General features: G+C 40.6%; 1 protein-coding gene across 3 annotated transcripts in view; it reads left to right on the top strand.

Annotated features, from left to right (window-relative positions):
* LOC115153298 (pro-neuregulin-3, membrane-bound isoform) overlaps positions 1-17,030 on the top strand; it is a 553,781-nt gene extending 536,751 nt beyond the window's left edge. For 2 of the 3 annotated variants that reach the window (XM_029698589.1, XM_029698588.1), the window contains exon 9: positions 16,135-17,030. In XM_029698589.1, coding sequence (XP_029554449.1) covers positions 16,135-16,765 — 631 coding nt within the window. In that variant the 3' untranslated portion in view covers positions 16,766-17,030. The remainder of the gene's footprint in view (positions 1-16,134) is intronic. The other variant, XM_029698590.1, reaches the window with a different exon arrangement.
* Positions 17,031-17,415: the final 385 nt, after the last annotated feature.

Here is a 17,415-nt window from a genome sequence, read left to right as displayed (position 1 = left end):
TAGCTAGCTACATGTGTAAACAAAAGACTCCACTATGCAAGTAACCATTTCACTGTACCGTTTACGTCTTCTGTATCCTGTGCATGTGACAAAAAACGTATATTTTATTTCATATTGTGTGTGTTTACCAGAGACGATAAGGTGAAGAACAACATGACCTGCGCCAAAGTCATATTAGGATATAGGCCAAGGACTAGATAAAGTGTATTTTTACTATTTTTGCTACTAATTTCACCACTTTTAGTCTTGAAATATTTGGTTGTTTATGACGTTATGCTTTGCACATGGCCTCACTTGTGAATTCTTAAAGAGATTGGTGGGTTAGGGCTTAATAGGGTGTGAATGATGCTGAATGGGTGTAGACAAAGAACAACTCTCAGGTGGGTGCACGAAAACATTCACGGACCATTTTCTCAAAAATTAGTTTACAAGTTTATCAACTTTCAAAGCAGAATTACTTTTCCATTGTTCCTCAACTGCAGTGTATGATATACAATTTTCTAGCTCTGAGTTTCTGCTTTTATCCAATGTAAAAAACACTTTCAAATTTGCTACATAGGCCAAATACAGGTGGTGGGTTATACATTTGTACAGTACAGCACACACAACTCACCTCTATAATCTAACCTCAAATCTATGAACAGAGCAACTTTGTAGAGGAATATTTATTTCTGTAGCCTACACACTGGTCATTCACTGAGCTCCAAAGGTATTGGAACATTGACACTTTTGTTGTTGTTTTGGCTCTGAACTCCAGGACTTTGGATTTGAAGTTATACACTGACTATAATGTTACATTTCATACTGTCAGATTTAATTTGAGGGTATTTTCATCCATATCGGGATATGGAATTACAGCACTTTTTGTACACAGTCCCTGCATTGTAGGGGACCAAAAGTGTCAGGACAGATTCACTTATATGTGTAATAAAGTAGTCAAAAGTTTAGAATTTGGTCCCATATTCCTAGCACACAATGATTACATAAAGCTTGTGACTACAAACTTAATGGATGCATTTCCTGTTTGTTTTGATTGTGTTTTAAATTTAGATTTTGTGCCCAGTAGAAATTAATGGTAAATAATATATTGTGTCATTTGAGTAACTTTTATTATAAATAAGAATAGAATGTTTCTGAACACTTCTACATTAATGTGGATGCTACCATGATTATGGATGGTCCTGAAGGAATCATGAATAAAGATGAGTGAGAAAGTTAGACGCGCATCATACCCCCAAGACATGCTAACCTATCACCATTACAATAACAGAGGAGGTTAGCATTTTTGGGACAAGGTATGATATTTGTGCACCTATAACTTTCTCACTCATCATGATTCAGGATTCTTTCAGGACTATCCATAGTCATGGTAGCATCCACTTTAATGTAGAAGGGTTTAGAAACATATTCTATTCTTATTTACAAAAACATTGGAAACACATCCAAAACAAACAGTTAAGGTCTCCAACAAGCTTGATGTAATCTTTGCGTGCAAGGAATATGGGACCAAACACTAATCATTTGACTACTTTAAAACACATATACACTATTTGTCCGAATAGTTTTGGTCCCCTAAAATGGGGGGACTATGTACAAAAAGTGCTATAGTTTCTAAACGGTTCACCCGATATGGATGAGAGTACCCTCAAATTAAAGCTGACAGTCTGCACTTTAACCTCATAGTCATTATCATGTCAAATCCAAAGTACAGGAGTACAGAGCCAAAACAACAAACATGTGTCACTGTTCAAATACTTTTGGAGCTCACTGTATATTCGCACTCTGTTGGGTGCATGGATGTTTTCAGGCTGATTGCATTTTCCACATCCCTGTTAAATATGGCTTGTTCGGGGCTCATTCCAAAACCTCAGTAAAAAAGAGAATCATCAGCTTTGAGGACTCTTAAATCTCTGAAGGCTGTTACAGGAGAGTGACTCAAAGTTACACATTGATGCGACAAAAACAGCTAACCTTTGTCAGGGATTATGAGTTATTACACTCTTAGAATAAAGGGTTATTTGGGATTCTATATATAACATTTTGGTTATTTAGACCCTTTACTAAAAAAAGGTTGTATACTGTATATTAACTTAGTGAATGCAAAGAACCTTTAGGGTTCTAGCCCTACCCCAGAGTGTATTGTGGATTTTAGCCAACATCAGCTAACACAGTCACGTCCAGAGCCGCCGGAACCCTCCTCTCCTGCCTGCCTGGTTTGCCTGCCTCATGAGAAAGCAAACACACATTTTAATAGGAAGCAAGGTATGTGTTAGTAAAAGCAGTTTAAAACTATCTAAAATGATACATTCTATAGATAGTAAACAAAACTACTAGTGTTAGCTTTAGCTTGGCCTTGCTAGGTCAGATATACAGTATTTTGAGGAGATGGGAAACTAAATTGGAATCTTATTAAAGCCCATTGTGTACATTGCCCATGTGTCGTCAATGGGCCGCGTGGTGCATTCTGGGCGATTCTGGGACAAGGAGTGAATGGGAGTCAAGTGGGCGCCAGCTCAAAAACCCAACATGAGCATTTGTATTTATTACGGATCCCCATTAGCCAAGGCAGCAGCTACTCTTCTTGGGGTCCAGCAAAATTAAGGCAGTTTTACAATTTTAAAAACATTACAATACATTCACAACAGATTTCATAACTCATTAAGTGTGTGCCCTCAGGGCCCTATTCTACTACCACATATCTACAACACAAAATCCATAGCTGTGTTCGAATACTCATAATAACCACACTAACCGTACTATTTGTGACGTGATTTGTGTATATAGTATGCTTATTGGTCCCAGTATAGATATGCCAAAAGTTCTCGGATGTCGTACTAAATTGGCCAAAATACGTAGTAAACAAGCAGTGTAGACTATTTCCGTGCTTTTAGGGGCCATAATGCAATTCATCAGAAAATGTTCAGATTTGAAGAAAATGGCGGAAAATAAGTCCAACGAGAGCTGACACAAATTCATTGCTTTAACTAATTATGACAAATGGTAAGAAAATGCTGAGTAATTTAATAAAGTCATGACTTTTCAAATAAGTTACATTACGTTGGCTGACAATTTGTTAGCTACGTTATCCTTACGAACCGCATAGCATTACAGCAGTATGTACCGGTATGTTAGCTAGTTACCAACTAATACATCGAACTTGCCAGGCAAATATTAACTATCTGCTATCTAACTAACTACCCAACGTTTATTGCCTTGATTATTCACATAATTCTTAGAAAAGTGGTAAAGTCATTGTATGTTTCAATGGACATTGTTAATTCTGGCTATCTACTCTGATTTCAGAGCACTCTCGTCTGAGTGTGCCAGAGCGCAGAAAAACTGAGGAATTTACTAATGCTCAACACCCATTGAATATGGCCGGTGTCAGTAAACGTTGGCCAAAAAAGTGTAATTAAATTGTTGCCAGCAGCACAGTTACAGTCACCAACACTCTGGATAACATAAAAACAGCCTAACCAGCTCTGCAAGGGTGAGTAAAAAGTTCAGAGTGAGTTGTTCTCTCATTTTTGTCTGGATGTAGCTAGCCAACGTTAGCCAGTTAGCTTGGGTGCTTGACTGCCGTTGAATGATCGGATCAACCCTACTCCTCGGCCAGAGCGTCTAGTGTGCACTCTGAACGCTCCGAGAGCGAAACACTCTGAATTTACAAATGGACAATCTGACAATGCTCTGGATTTATAACGCCCAGAGCACGCTTTGGCACTCCAGACTGAATTTACAAACACACCCGAAATCGTAAAATGTCTAACTAGTCATTTGTTATGCTCACAATCTAGCAAGAGGTTGCATGGAAACAGCATCAACTTCCGGTAGACAGGCGAAGCGCTAGTATGCTCAACTGAAACGATAATGTTAGTTTACAGTATACTAAAATGACATATTAGTATATAGTATATACTCATTAAGTATGCAGTATACAGTATGTTTGTATGGGTATTTGAACTCAGTTCATGTATAGTGCGTATGCTGTCATGTGTTTGTAAGCATGTGTCTGTGCCTGTTTGTGTTGCTTCACAGTCCCCGCTGTTCCATAAGGTGTATTTCTATCTGTTTTTTAAATAAAATTTTACTGCTAGCATTAGTTACTTAATGTTGAATAGAGTTCCATGTAGTCATGGCTCTATGTAGTAATGTGCGTCTCCCATAGCCTGTTCTGGATTTGGGGACTTTGAAGAGAGCTCTGGTGGCATGTCTTGTGGGGTATGCATGGGTGTCTGAGCTGTGTGCCAGTACTGTAGTTCAAACAGACAGCTCAGTGAATGCAACATGTCAATACTTCTCACAAATACAAGTAGTGATGAAGTCAATCTCTCCTCCACTTTGAGCCAGGAGTGATTGACATGCACATTATTAATGTTAGCTCTCTGTGTGCATCTAAGGGCCAGCCATGCTGCCCTGTTCTGAGAAAATTGCAGTTTTCCTAAGTTCCTCTTTGTGGCAACTGACCACACGACTGAAAAGTTGTCCATGTGCGACAAAACTAGGGCCTGTAGGACCTGTCTTGTTGATAGTGCTGTTAAGAAGGAAGAGCAGGGCTTTATTATGGAAAGACTTCTCCCTATCTTAGATAGTGTTGTATCAATATGTTTTGACCATGACAGTTTTACAATCCAGGGTTACTCCAATCAGTTTAGTCTCCTCAACTTGCTCAATTTCCACATTATTGATTACAATATTTAGTTGAGATGTATGGTTTAGTGAATGATTTGTCCCAAATACAATGCTTTTAGTTTTTGAAATATTTAGGACTAACTTATTCTTTGCCACTCATTCTGAAACAAACTGCAGCTCTTTGTTAACCTTTTCACATGTGAGTTCCAAATAAACAAAAAAAGAAACGTCCTCTCACTGTCAGCTGCGTTTATTTTCAGTAAACTTAACATGTGTAAATATTTGTATGAACATAACAAGATACATTTACATTACATTTAAGTCATTTAGCAGACGCTCTTATCCAGAGCGACTTACAAATTGGAGATACAACAACCGAGACATAAACTGAACAAGTTCCACAAACATGTGACTAACAGAAATGGAATAATGTGTCCCTGAACAAAGGGGGGGGGTCAAAATCAAAAGTAACAGTCAGTATCTGGTGTGGCCACCAGCTGCATTAAATACTGCAGTGCATCTCCTCCTCATGGACTGCACCAGATTTGCCAGTTCTTGCTGTGATATGTTACCCCACTCTTCCACCAAGTTCCCAGACATTTCTGGGGGGAATGGCCCTAGCCCTCACCCTCCGATCCAACAGGTCCCAGACGTGCTCAATGGGATTGACATCCGGGCTCTTCACTGGCCAAGGCAGAACACTGATATTACTGTCTTGCAGGAAATCACGCACAGAACGAGCAGTATGGCTGGTGGCTTTGTCATGCTGGAGGGTCATGTCAGGATGAGCTTGCAGGAAGGGTACCACATGAAGGAGGAGGATGTCTTCCATGTAACGCACAGCATTGAGATTGCCTGCAATGACAACAAGCTCAGACCGAGGATGCTGTTTTTCAGAGTCAGTAGAAAGGCCTCTTTAGTGTCCTAAGTTTTCATAACTGTGACCACAGGTGCATGTTCATTAATTGTTTATGGTTCATTGAACAAGCATGGGAAACAGTGTTTAACCTTCACAATGAAGATCTGTGAAGTTATTTGGATTTTAACGAATTAACTTTGAAAGACAGGGTCCTGAAAAAGGGAAGTACATTTTTTTTCTGAGTTTAGAAAGTGTGTCCCCTCATGCCTGAAGGGAAGCAAAAGTCATTCCCCTACCTAAGAATAGTAAAGTTCCCTTTACTGGCTCAAATAGCTTACCAATCAGCCTGTTACCAACCCTTATACACTTTTGGAAGAAAGTGTGTTTGACCAGATACTATTTTACATTAAACAAATTGACAACAGACTTTCAGCACGCTTTTAGGGAAGAACATTCAACAAGCACAGAACTTACATGACTGATGATTGGCTGAAAGAAATTGATGATATAAAATATTGTGTGGACTGTTTTGTTAGACTTCAGTGCGTCTTTTGACATTATCGATCATACTCTGCTGCTGGGAAAACGTATGGCTTGTCATTGTTAATTGACAATAATAATTTGTTCACCATTTCCACACTCACTTTACGGAATTCAAAATTTGAATATTTGTCTTTCATCATTTGGTCAGATATACTTGGAGTGTAGTGTCAGCATTTGTTGCTGACATGACTTGCCTAAGTTTTCTAATCTTGCCAATGACAAAATCATAAAAGTAGTTGGCAATATCAGTGGGTTTTGTGATGAAGGAGCCATCTGATTCAATGAATGATGGAGCTGAGCTTGCTTTTTTCCCCAAAATTTCATTTAAGGTGCTCCACAGTACCAGTCAAAAGTTTGGCCAAACCTACTCATTCAAGAATTTTTGTTAATTTTGTACTATTTTCTACATTGTAGAATAACAGTGAATACATACAACTATGAAATAACACACAAAGTGTTAAACAAATGAAAATAGATTTTATACTTGAGATTTTTCTAAGTACCCATCCTTTGCCTTGATGACAGCTTTGCACACTCTTGGCATTCTCTCAACCAGCTTCATGAGGTAGTCATCTGGAATGTATTTCAATTAACAGGTGTGCCTTGTTAAAAGTTAATTTGTGGAATTCCTTTCCTTTTTAATGTGTTTGAGAAAATCGGTTGTGATAAGTTAGGGGTGGTATACAGAATATAGCCCTATTTGGTAAAAGACCAAGTCCATATTATGACAATAACAGCTCAAATAAGCAAAGAGAATGACAGTGCATCATTACTTTAAGACATTAAGGTCAGTCAATGAGAAAAATGTCAAGAACTTTGAAAGTTTCTTTAAGTACAATTGCAAAAACCGGCTCTCATGAGGACCACCACAGGAAAGGAAGACCCAGTGTTACCTCTGCTGCAGAGTATAAGTTCATCCAAACAAACTTCAATGCCATACAACACTCCTTCCGTGGCCTCCAACTGCTCTTAAACGCTAGTAAAACAAAATGCATGCTTTTCAACAGTTCGCTGCCCGCACCTGCCCGCCTGGCTAGCATCACCACCCTGGACGGTTCCGACCTAGAAAATGTGGACAACTATAAATACCTAGGTGTTAGATTGTAAACTCTCCTTCCAGACTCATATTAAACATCTCCAATCCAAAATCAAATCTAGAATTGGATTTCTATTTCGCAACAAAGCCTCCTTCACTCACGCCGCCGAACTTACCCTAGTAAAACTGACTATCCTACCGATCCTCGACTTTGGCGATGTCATCTACAAAATAGCTTCCAGTACTCTACTCAGCAAACTAGATGCAGTCTATCACAGTGCCATCCGTTTTGTTACCAAATCACTTTATACCACCCACCGCTGCGACCTGTATGCTCTAGTCGGCTGGCCCTCGCTACATATTCGTCGCCAGACCCACTGGCTCCAGGTCATCTATAAGTCTATGCTAGGTAAAGCTCCGCCTTATCTCAGTTCACTGGTCACGCTAACAACACCCACCCGTAGCACACGTTCCAGCAGGTATATCTCACTGATCATCCCCAAAGCCAACATCTCTTTTGGCCGCCTTTCCTTCCAGTTCTCTGCTGCCAGTGACTGGAACGAATTGCAAAAATCGCTGAAGTTGGAGATTTTTATTTCCCTCACCAACTTTAATCATCAGCTACCTGAGCTGCTAACCGATCGCTGCAGCTGTACATAGTCCATCTGTAAATTGCCCATCCAATCTACCTACCTCATCCCCATACTGTTTTTATTTTATTTACTTTTCTGCTCTTTTGCACACCAGTATTTCTATTTGCACATCATGATCTGCTCATTTATCACTCCAGTGTTAATCTGCTAAATTGTAATTATTCGCTCCTATGGCCTATTTATTGCCTACCTCCTCATGCCTTTAGCACACACTGTATATAGACTTTCTTTTTTTTCTACTGTGTCATTGACTTTTTATTGTTTACTCCATGTGTAACTCTGTGTTGTTGTCTGTGTCACACTGCTTTGCTTTATCTTGGCCAGGTCGCCGTTGTAAATGATAACTTGTTCTCAACTTGCCTACCTGGTTAAATAAAAGTGAAATAAATAAAAAAGTGTTACCAGCCTCACAAATTGCAGCCTAAATAAATGCTTCACAGAGTTCAAGTAAGAGACACATCTCAAAAAACAACTGTTCAGAGGAGACTGTGTGAATCAGGCCTTCATGGTTAAATTGTGGCAAAGAAACCACTACTAAAGGACACCAATAAGAAGAAGAGACTTGCTTGGGCCAAGAAAAACGAGCAATGGACATTAGACTGGTGGAAATCTGTCCTTTAGTCTGAGTCCAAATTTGAGAATTTTGGTTCCAACCACTGTGTCTTTGTGAGACGCAGAGTAGGTGATCAGATGATCTCTGCATGTGTGGTTCACACCATGAAGCATGGAGGAGGAGGTGTGATGGTGTGGGGGTGCTTTGCTGGTGAGACTGTCAGTGATTTATTTATAATTCAAGGCACACTTATTCAGCATGGCTACCACAGCATTCTGCAGAGACACGCCATCTCATCTGGTTTTTTAGCTTAGTGTGACTATCATTTGTTTTTTAACAGGTCAATGACCCAACACACCTCCAGGCTGTGTAAGGGCTATTTGACCAAGAAGGAGAGTGATGGAGTGTTGGATCAGATGACCTGGCCTCCACAATCACCCAACCTCAACCCAGTTGAGATGGTTTGAGATGATCATTGAGATGATGAGTTGGACGGCAAAGTGAAGGAAAAGCAGCCAACAAGTGCTCAGAATATGTGGGAAATCAAGACTGTTTGAAAAGCATTCCAGGTGAAGCTGGTTGAGAGAGTGTGCAAAGCCGTCATCAAGGCAAAGGGTGTCTACTTTTAAGATTCTAAAATATTAAATATATCTTGATTTTTTAAACACGTTTTTGGTTACAACATGATTCCATATGTGTTATTTCATAGTTTTGATGTCTTCACCATTATTCTACAATTTAGAAAATAGTAAAAATAAAGAAAAACGCTTGAATGAGTAGGTGTGTCCAAACTCATTGTTTCAAGGCAGCCTTATAATGCTGTGAAAGGATCCAGGATCCCAAATGATTTGGGTGGATCCAATCCTCCTTAATTAGATCTTTGTTTCCAGAAGGTATCAAAATTGTCAATAAATGTTACACCCACAGAGCTGCAAAAGTCTCGTAGCCAGTTATGGAGGGATCAATGTCTGCTGAACCATTCAATGCCATGATTTAGGGAGGACAGGGGGCCAGATATTATGGGACGTTTGTTGGTGTCAAGTAGTAACCCAATCAGCTCTTTAAAATCCATCTTCAGCTGTTCTGAGCTGCCCTTCATAATGTATTTGAATCCCACATGAACTATGATAGACTCAATTTCCTGATGCTGGTTTAAAATGTTTGGGAGCAGCTTATTGATGTCCTGTACTCATGCTCCTGGATAGCACAAAGTTTTTGCTCCAGGGACTGAGACATTTTTTACAATTGAACTGCCCTATACAACGGCCAGTGAAGGGAATTGAGAAATCCGCCCATTCCCACCCCTCACACAATTCGTTGAGCCTTTCACGGACCGACAAGAAGCAGAATAGCGTACGCCCGCTGCTCCCGGTGATAGGTCCAGACCCTCCCACAACAGGCAGTGCCCTGTCAGATCCAGAAAGAGGGAAAGGAACCAAACTCGACGACGAAGCCGCTGCTGGAGTCAGCGTAGTTGGAGTTAGCACCGTCATCGCAAGACACAAGCAGTCCCAGCGATGATGGAGCAGGTAGATTAGGCACAAGTGCAGCGAAGCTATTTCTTTTGCCAATCTCCTCTAAAACCTCTCGCAGTCACCCCCATCCACTTAGCAGCATGTTGCTGCCTTTTGGTTTCCACGACTTGTGACATGGGACCAGCGCTGATTAGAACACTCTTCTTGCTGTTCTCCGTCTACTTCACTACAGGATGGAGGAGGAGAAGCAGATGGAGAGGATTTCCTTTGCAGGCTAGTTCCAGGTAGCACAAGCCATTCGGATAGGGACAGATGACAAGGGGGGAAACATCCATTAGGCCCGAGCAGCGTCCTTCCTAGGAGTTGAGAACAAGAAAGTTCCAATTTGCATTTTCCCCATAAGTTTGTGCAAAATTCAGGTTTGCTTGCTAAGCATAGCAATCTTATTCCTGTAGTCCCCCATAATAAACACAGCTTATACTGTGCTGGAAATGTCCATTAGCTATTCCAAGCGTAGCGGGCTCCATTGCAACTAGCTAGCTGGCTAGCTGGTAGCATGTGTTGACACAGGGATCCTAGATCTTGCGTTCCGAACTTTTCGGTGTCGAGTCGGTGCCTCCCGACAGCAGCGGAAAACTTTGGTAGGTACTGTATCTAGCGAGAGAGCTTGGTTTCCATTTTTCAACAATGCTTCTATCATTAATGGTTACTGGTATTGGAACTCATGTGTTCACTAGAAAGGGATTCGAATTACGTGAACAAGTACAACATTTACAAGTCATTTACAAATCACAGAGGTCAGACGTTTCTTGTAGTTGGCCACCAGGTTTGCACACATCTCAGGAGGGATTTTGTCCCACTCCTCTTTGCAGATCTCCAACTCATTAAGGTTTTGAGGCTGATGTTTGGCAACTCGAACCTTCAGCTCCTGCCACAGATTTTCTATGGGATTAAGGTTTGGAGACTGGCTAGGCCACTCCAGGACCGTAATGTGCTTCTTCTTGAGCCACTCCTTTGTTGCCTTGGCCGTGTGTTTTGGGTCATTGTCATGCTGGAATACTCATCCACGACCCATTTTCAATGCTCTGGATGAGGGAAGGAGGTTCTCACCCAAGATTTGACGGTACATGGCCCCGTACATCGTCCCTTTGATGCAGTGAAGTTGTCCAGTCCCCTTAGCAGAAAAACACCCCCAAAGCATAATGTTTCCACCTCCATGTTTGACGGTGGGGATGGTGTTCCTGGGGTCATAGGCAGCATTGCTCCTCCTCCAAACACGGCGAGTTGAGTTGATGCCAAAGAGCTCCATTTTGGTCTCATCTGACCACAACACTTTCACCCAGTTGTCCTCTGAATCATTCAGATGTTCATCGGCAAACTTCAGACGGGCTTGTATATGTGCTTTCTTGAGCTTTGGGACCTTGCGGGTGCTGCAGGATTTCAGTCCTTCACGGCGTAGTGTGTTACTAATTGTTTTCTTGGTGACTATGGTCCCAGCTGCCTTGAGATCATTGACAAGATCCTCCCGTGTAGTTCTGGGCTGATTCCTCACCGTTCTCATGATCATTGCAACTCCACGAGGTGAGATCTTGCATGGAACCCCTGGGGAGGGAGATTGACAGTTATTTTGTGTTTCTTCCATTTGCGAATAATCGCACCAACTGTTGTCACCTTCTCACCAAGCTGCTTGGCGATGGTCTTGTAGCCCATTCCAGCCTTGTGTAGGTCTACAATCTTGTCCCTGACATCCTTGGAGAGCTCTTTGGTCTTGGCCATGGTGGAGAGTTTGGAATCTGATTGATTGATTGCTTCTGTGGACAGGTGTCTTTTATACAGGTAACAAGCTGAGATTAGGAGCGCACTCCCTTTAAGAGTGTGCTCCTAATCTCAGCTCGTTACCTGTATAAAAGACACCTGGGAGCCAGAAATCTTTCTGATTGAGAGGGGGTCAAATACTTATTTCCCAAATTAAAATGCAAATCAATTTATAACATTTTTGACATGCGTTTTTCTGGATTCTTTTGTTGTTATTCTGTCTCCTACCATTAAAATTATAGACTGATCATTTCTTTGTCAGTGGGCAAACATACAAAATCAGCAGGGGATCAAATACTTTTTCTCCTCACTGTAAAGAGAGAATTGATGGATTCTAGCACCATCATAACTTTCACAAATACAGAGACAAGCAGCCATCAGGGTGTCTGTCTTTTTCAACTAGCTAGTGCATATTAAAACCTACAGTTATGAACTTGTAATTCAGGCTTAGTTAGAATACAGTGCGATAGAATGAGTGACATTAAAATAATTCTACTTCATGGAAAGGGGATATTAATTTCAATTCCCTTTTTAAAAGTAGTTGATGTAATCATTCAATATATCAATTTTTAAGGAAATCCATTCCTACAGTTCAGTGGCAGGGAACCAACCTCTGGTGGGCCAGAGCTCCTCTGGAATGGGATAATTGGAACAGAGTCAAACGTGGTTTCCATATGTTTGATGTGTTTTATACCGTTCCATTTATTCCATTCTTGACATTACAATGAGCCTGTCCTCCTATAGCTCCACCCACCAGCTGCCACAGAAGACAGTTATGAAATAAAATTAAAATACTTTTCTACATTGAAACCTGTCTTTTTTATTTTTCAAAGTCCACTGCTTAATGTTGTCTGTGTGTGTGTGTATGGAGTGAAATTAATATTTAAAGACATTGTCACTGTTCTTTGCATGAAGCTCAGCCATGCTATAGTACTTCATTAAACTACAAAGTATGTTGTCTATTGAAGTTGTTGTCTCAGATTCAGAATCAATAATAACAAGGTTGAATGAAAAGGGAAGCTATCTATAATAATAATAATATTTGACCATTGACTACAAATAAGACCCAGAGTTTTACCTGACCAGGTCATTAGATCTGGAAAAACTCCAGGCCCTAAAAAAGATACGTACAAATTTTGCCACACCCCTTTTGAACCTTTTTTATTTGGTTTAGCTTTTTTGCATTAACATTTATATCCATATTAATTATGGTGCTGCATGATTTTGTTTGGTCAGAAAAATGGCCAGCTGTTTCGTCCGACACTGTTAGGGTGAGATAAAATTCGTATTTTGCAACACTGTTGCCGAGGTCGAAATGGCAAACAAACTAAACTAGCATTTAGTTTGCTGTTGCAAACTAAATGCTAGCTAGAAGAACAAGGAAATAATGAGTTCAATAAAAGCATACACTGTTAGATAAAAAAGGAGTTCTACATAGAACCTTTTTGGTCAATTAAAATGTTTAAATTCTATCGTTCCACCTGGTATCAATTGCCATTCCTGCATGAAGAAGCAAGAGGACTGTGCTTGCAAATATTCTACCAATAAGCATGTTATTTTTCAATGTATTAAGGTAAGCAAAGTTGATTATTTAATTCAAACATATTAAGCCATAATCACATAATGAACAAAAGGTGCTATCTAGTACCTAAAAGGGTTATTTGGCTGTCAACATAGAAGAACCCTTTGAAGAACCCTTTTTGGTTCCAGGTAAAACCCTTTTGGTTCCATGTAGAACCTTTTAAACAGAGGGTTCTACATGGAACCCAAAAAAGTGATACCTGGAACCAAAAATGGTTATCCTATGGGGAAAGCCAAAGAACCTTTTTGGAACCCTTTTTTTCTGAGAGTGTAGGCTAGATACGTTTGTTTCAGAATCAGCTAACGTTGGACAGGAAAAAGGTTAGGCTAGTTTAATTAACCACTTTACAAGCTAGCTTGCTAGGTAGCTAACGCTTACAAATAAATGTGCATTTTTCTGATTGAATATGGCAAATAAAGCTATAGACTACAGCCTGACAAAATTAGCTAATTGTCACTTTATTTCTGTATTTCATTGAGTCAGATGAGGGGACTATGTTTCATGAAGAAATTAGAAGACTTTTGTTGCTGACCTCTGTTGAATGCATGTGATGTTAAGTGGGCTGACTGAAACAGTATGTAGCTATCAAAAATATTTATAATACATTATTTGTAATAAGTATTGGTGATTCAATAGCCAATTGAATCATTATGTTACTTTTAAAACACTCTATATTTAGCTCAGTTTGGTATTAACCCAACTGGGGATCTCTGACAACAACTGCTTGTAAGTTGTTCTTGTACATCATAACCTCTCCCTCAACGTGATCAAGACAAAGGAGATTATTGTGGACTACAGGAAAAGGAGGACCAAGCATGCCCCCATTCTCATCGATGGGGCTGTAGTGGAGCAGGTTGAGAGCTTCAAGTTCCTTGGTGTCAACATCACCAACAAACTATCATGTTCCAAACACACCAAGACAGTCATGAAGAGGGCACGACAAAGCCTATTCCCCAATAGGAGACTGAAAAGATTTGGCATGGGTCCTCAGATCCTCAAAAAGTTATACAGCTGCAACATCGAGAACATCAAGACTGGTTACATTACTGCCTGGTATGGCAACTGCTCGGCCTCTGACCGCAAGGCACTACAGAGGGTAGTGCATACAGCCCAGTACATCACTGGGGCCAAGCTTCCTGCCATCCAGGACCTCTATACCAGGCAGTGTCAGAGGAGGGCCCTAAACATTGTCAAAGACTCCAGCCACCCTAGTCATAGACTGTTCTCTCTGCTACCGCACGGCAAGCGGTACCAGAGCGTTAAGTCTAGGTCCAAAAGACTTCCTAACAGCTTCTACCCCCAAGTCATAAGACTCCTAAACACCTAATCAAATGGCTACGGAGAGTATTTGCATCACCCCCCTTTTACACTGCTGCTACTACTCTCTGTTTATTATCTATGCATAGTCCCTACATGTACATATTACCTCAATTACATCGACTAACCGGTTCCGCCACACAATGACTCTGTACCAGTACCCCCTGTATACAGCCTCGTTTTTGTTATTTTACTGCTGCTCTTTAAGTATTTGTTACTTTTATTTTTTACTTCTCGATTTTTTTACTTCACTTATTTTTCTTAAAACTGCTTGTAAGTGAGCATTTCACTGTAAGGTCTACACCTGTTGTATTCTGCACATGTGAAAAATAACATTTGATTTGATAATAATTATATGTCTGCATAGCATTTTTGTCTTTATTTTGGCAGATTAACTCATGTTTATTTCTGAAGATTCACTCATGTTTTTGATCTTTTTTTGTTCTTCTCAGGAACCAGCCAGGTAACAACCCATAGGCTACTATACTGTTCCATAAAGGTCCAGCATTCTAACAAAGATTCCTCCCTGGCCACCAGTGCATATTTCCTAACTATGTTTGCATATAATGACAATACATTCTGAAAACTATGCTGGCATTATTTTGTCCATTATTTAATAGTTTAATATATTATATTCATAGAAATATTTATATTTGCTAGTAGCCATACTTTATCAATTGCACCACACAGGCTTCTATATTGAACCATTTTTGGTTCAGGGAAGAAGCACCCCTAGGGTTCTGACCAAAGAACCCTATGAAAGACTTCTATATAGAACTTTTAAGGTTTTCAGATACGAAGCAAGTGATAGAACTCTTTTTGGTTCTTTATGGAACCTTTTTCTTCTAAGAGTGTATACAAAGATAATGAGCTGGGAGCCATAGACTGTTCCTCGATTGAGACTGATATTACAGAGAGGATGTGTTGCTCTATTGTGAGGTAGCTTATGCCACGTCACAAAGAGAAAAAGAAGAGAGAGCAAAAAAAATCTATATTAGATATCCACAACACAATCACTTTGAAAGTGTTTTGTGAAGTCATGAACAAATGGCGATATTAATGGGATATTATTGAACATTGATTACTTTATTAATAATCCTAGATACTCAGATGTGTCAAACACATTCTTGCTGAATTAAATATTCATGGATGCTCCATTTATTAAAGTATCCCCATTTCATGTGTCAAATGAATAATGTAGTGTCTGAACTCCCTCTTACCTCTCCCAACTAATAATCCAGTTCATACTTTGTGAGAGTTTGGCTAGATAAAGACATGAAAGAGAAATGTCAAGCTCATCTTTTCCTTTGTGTGCTCTTCATGCCTCTGAGATGGCAAGGTGAATTTTGTCTCCCTGAGTATCCTTGTTTTGTTTGGGCAGTTGCTTTAAAGGCTAGAGTTAAAATGAAACTCAAAGGAATGACCTTTTCTTGAAGTGAAATGAGTACACTTGTGGGAATTGACAGCAATTGTAATTTCCTTCTCTCTGTCTGTCTGTCTGTCTGTCTGTCTGTCTGTCTGTCTGTCTGTCTGTCTGTCTGTCTGTCTGTCTGTCTGTCTGTCTGTCTGTCTGTCTGTCTGTCTGTCTGTCTGTCTGTCTGTCTGTCTGTCTGTCTGTCTGTCTGTCTGTCTGTCTGTCTGTCTGTGTTGCCACTCTTCCCTCCTTCAGGTACCAGATTGTGAGGGCTGGGAGCGACCCGCAACAGGATGCCTTTCTACATATGCAACCCCCCATGTTGATTGAGCGGTCATGGGAGAGCAGGGTGGAGGTGCGCTGCAGTCTTCTGAACCAGGGCCAGGACCATGATATCTCCACTTCTACCAGGACCCTCAGGTGCCCCAGACATCCCAGCCTCTCATCACCTTCTCCATTTCAGACCTGCTCCATCCCCATCATCCCCTCGGTCCAGGGCAACCAGGATGAGGTCTCCTGTTTGCAAACGACCACCACAGGCTCAGCCACCTGCAGCGCCACGCCCAGTATGGAAGTAGGAGGAGGATGCTCCCTCATCACGCTGCACCACGCCTCCACCTCCTGCTCCTCCTCTACGGGGGGCCAGCAGCAGGATGAGATTGACCTTATCCTGGAGGAGGCCCAGGAGCATCTCAGGGCTCTGACTCTGGCCAACAGGAAGCAGGAAGAAAGCGGCAGCTTTTCCCCTTCAACACCCAGAGAGACTGTGTGCTTCCTGACACTCAATGGCGGAGGAGTGAGGGGTTTGAGCCCTAATGGACCTATTGAGACCCAGTTACTGAGCCCTAGAGAACCCCACACAGACTCAACTCAGCCCTGCCAATGAGACTGTTTAAGCCCTAACGTCCTGTCTGGATCTACAGTAAAACCACCCTGGTGTCTTGAAATCCAGACTGCAGAGACTTCTTCATCAAAGGGATGAGATGAAACTCAATAGAGAAAAAATATAATGAAAAAAAACTATGTGCATACTGTATGGAAGAATGAACAGAGGGATGGTTGGTCTATGAAGTTATGAAGAGAGCAATTATGTATATGCATTTATTTAATGCTTCTTCTTAGACAAAATAAACCAAATAGTCTGTCATCTCCATGGTGTTTTTAATTGTAAAAAAAATATATATATATAGTTGAAGTCTGAAGTTTACATACACCTTAGCCAAATACATTTAAACTCCTGACAATTCCTGACATTTAATCCTAGTAGAAATTCCCTGTCTTAGGTCAGTTAGGTTCACCACTTTATTTTAAGAATGTGAAATGTCAGAATAATAGTGGAGAGAATGATTTATTTCAGCTTTTATTTTTTTCATCACATTCCCAGTGGGTCAGAAGTTTACATACACTCAGTTAGTATTTGGTAACATTTCCTTTAAATGGTTTAACTTGGGTCAAATGTTTCGGGATGGTTTTGGGATGGTGTTCTTCGGCTTGCAAGCCCCCCCCCCCCTTTTTCCTCCAAACATAACGATGGTC

Source organism: Salmo trutta, chromosome 18 (assembly GCF_901001165.1).
Source record: "Salmo trutta chromosome 18, fSalTru1.1, whole genome shotgun sequence".
NCBI lineage: Eukaryota > Metazoa > Chordata > Actinopteri > Salmoniformes > Salmonidae > Salmo > Salmo trutta.
Note: the sequence above shows the minus strand (reverse complement) of the source record. Positions and strands in the feature narration are given on the sequence as shown.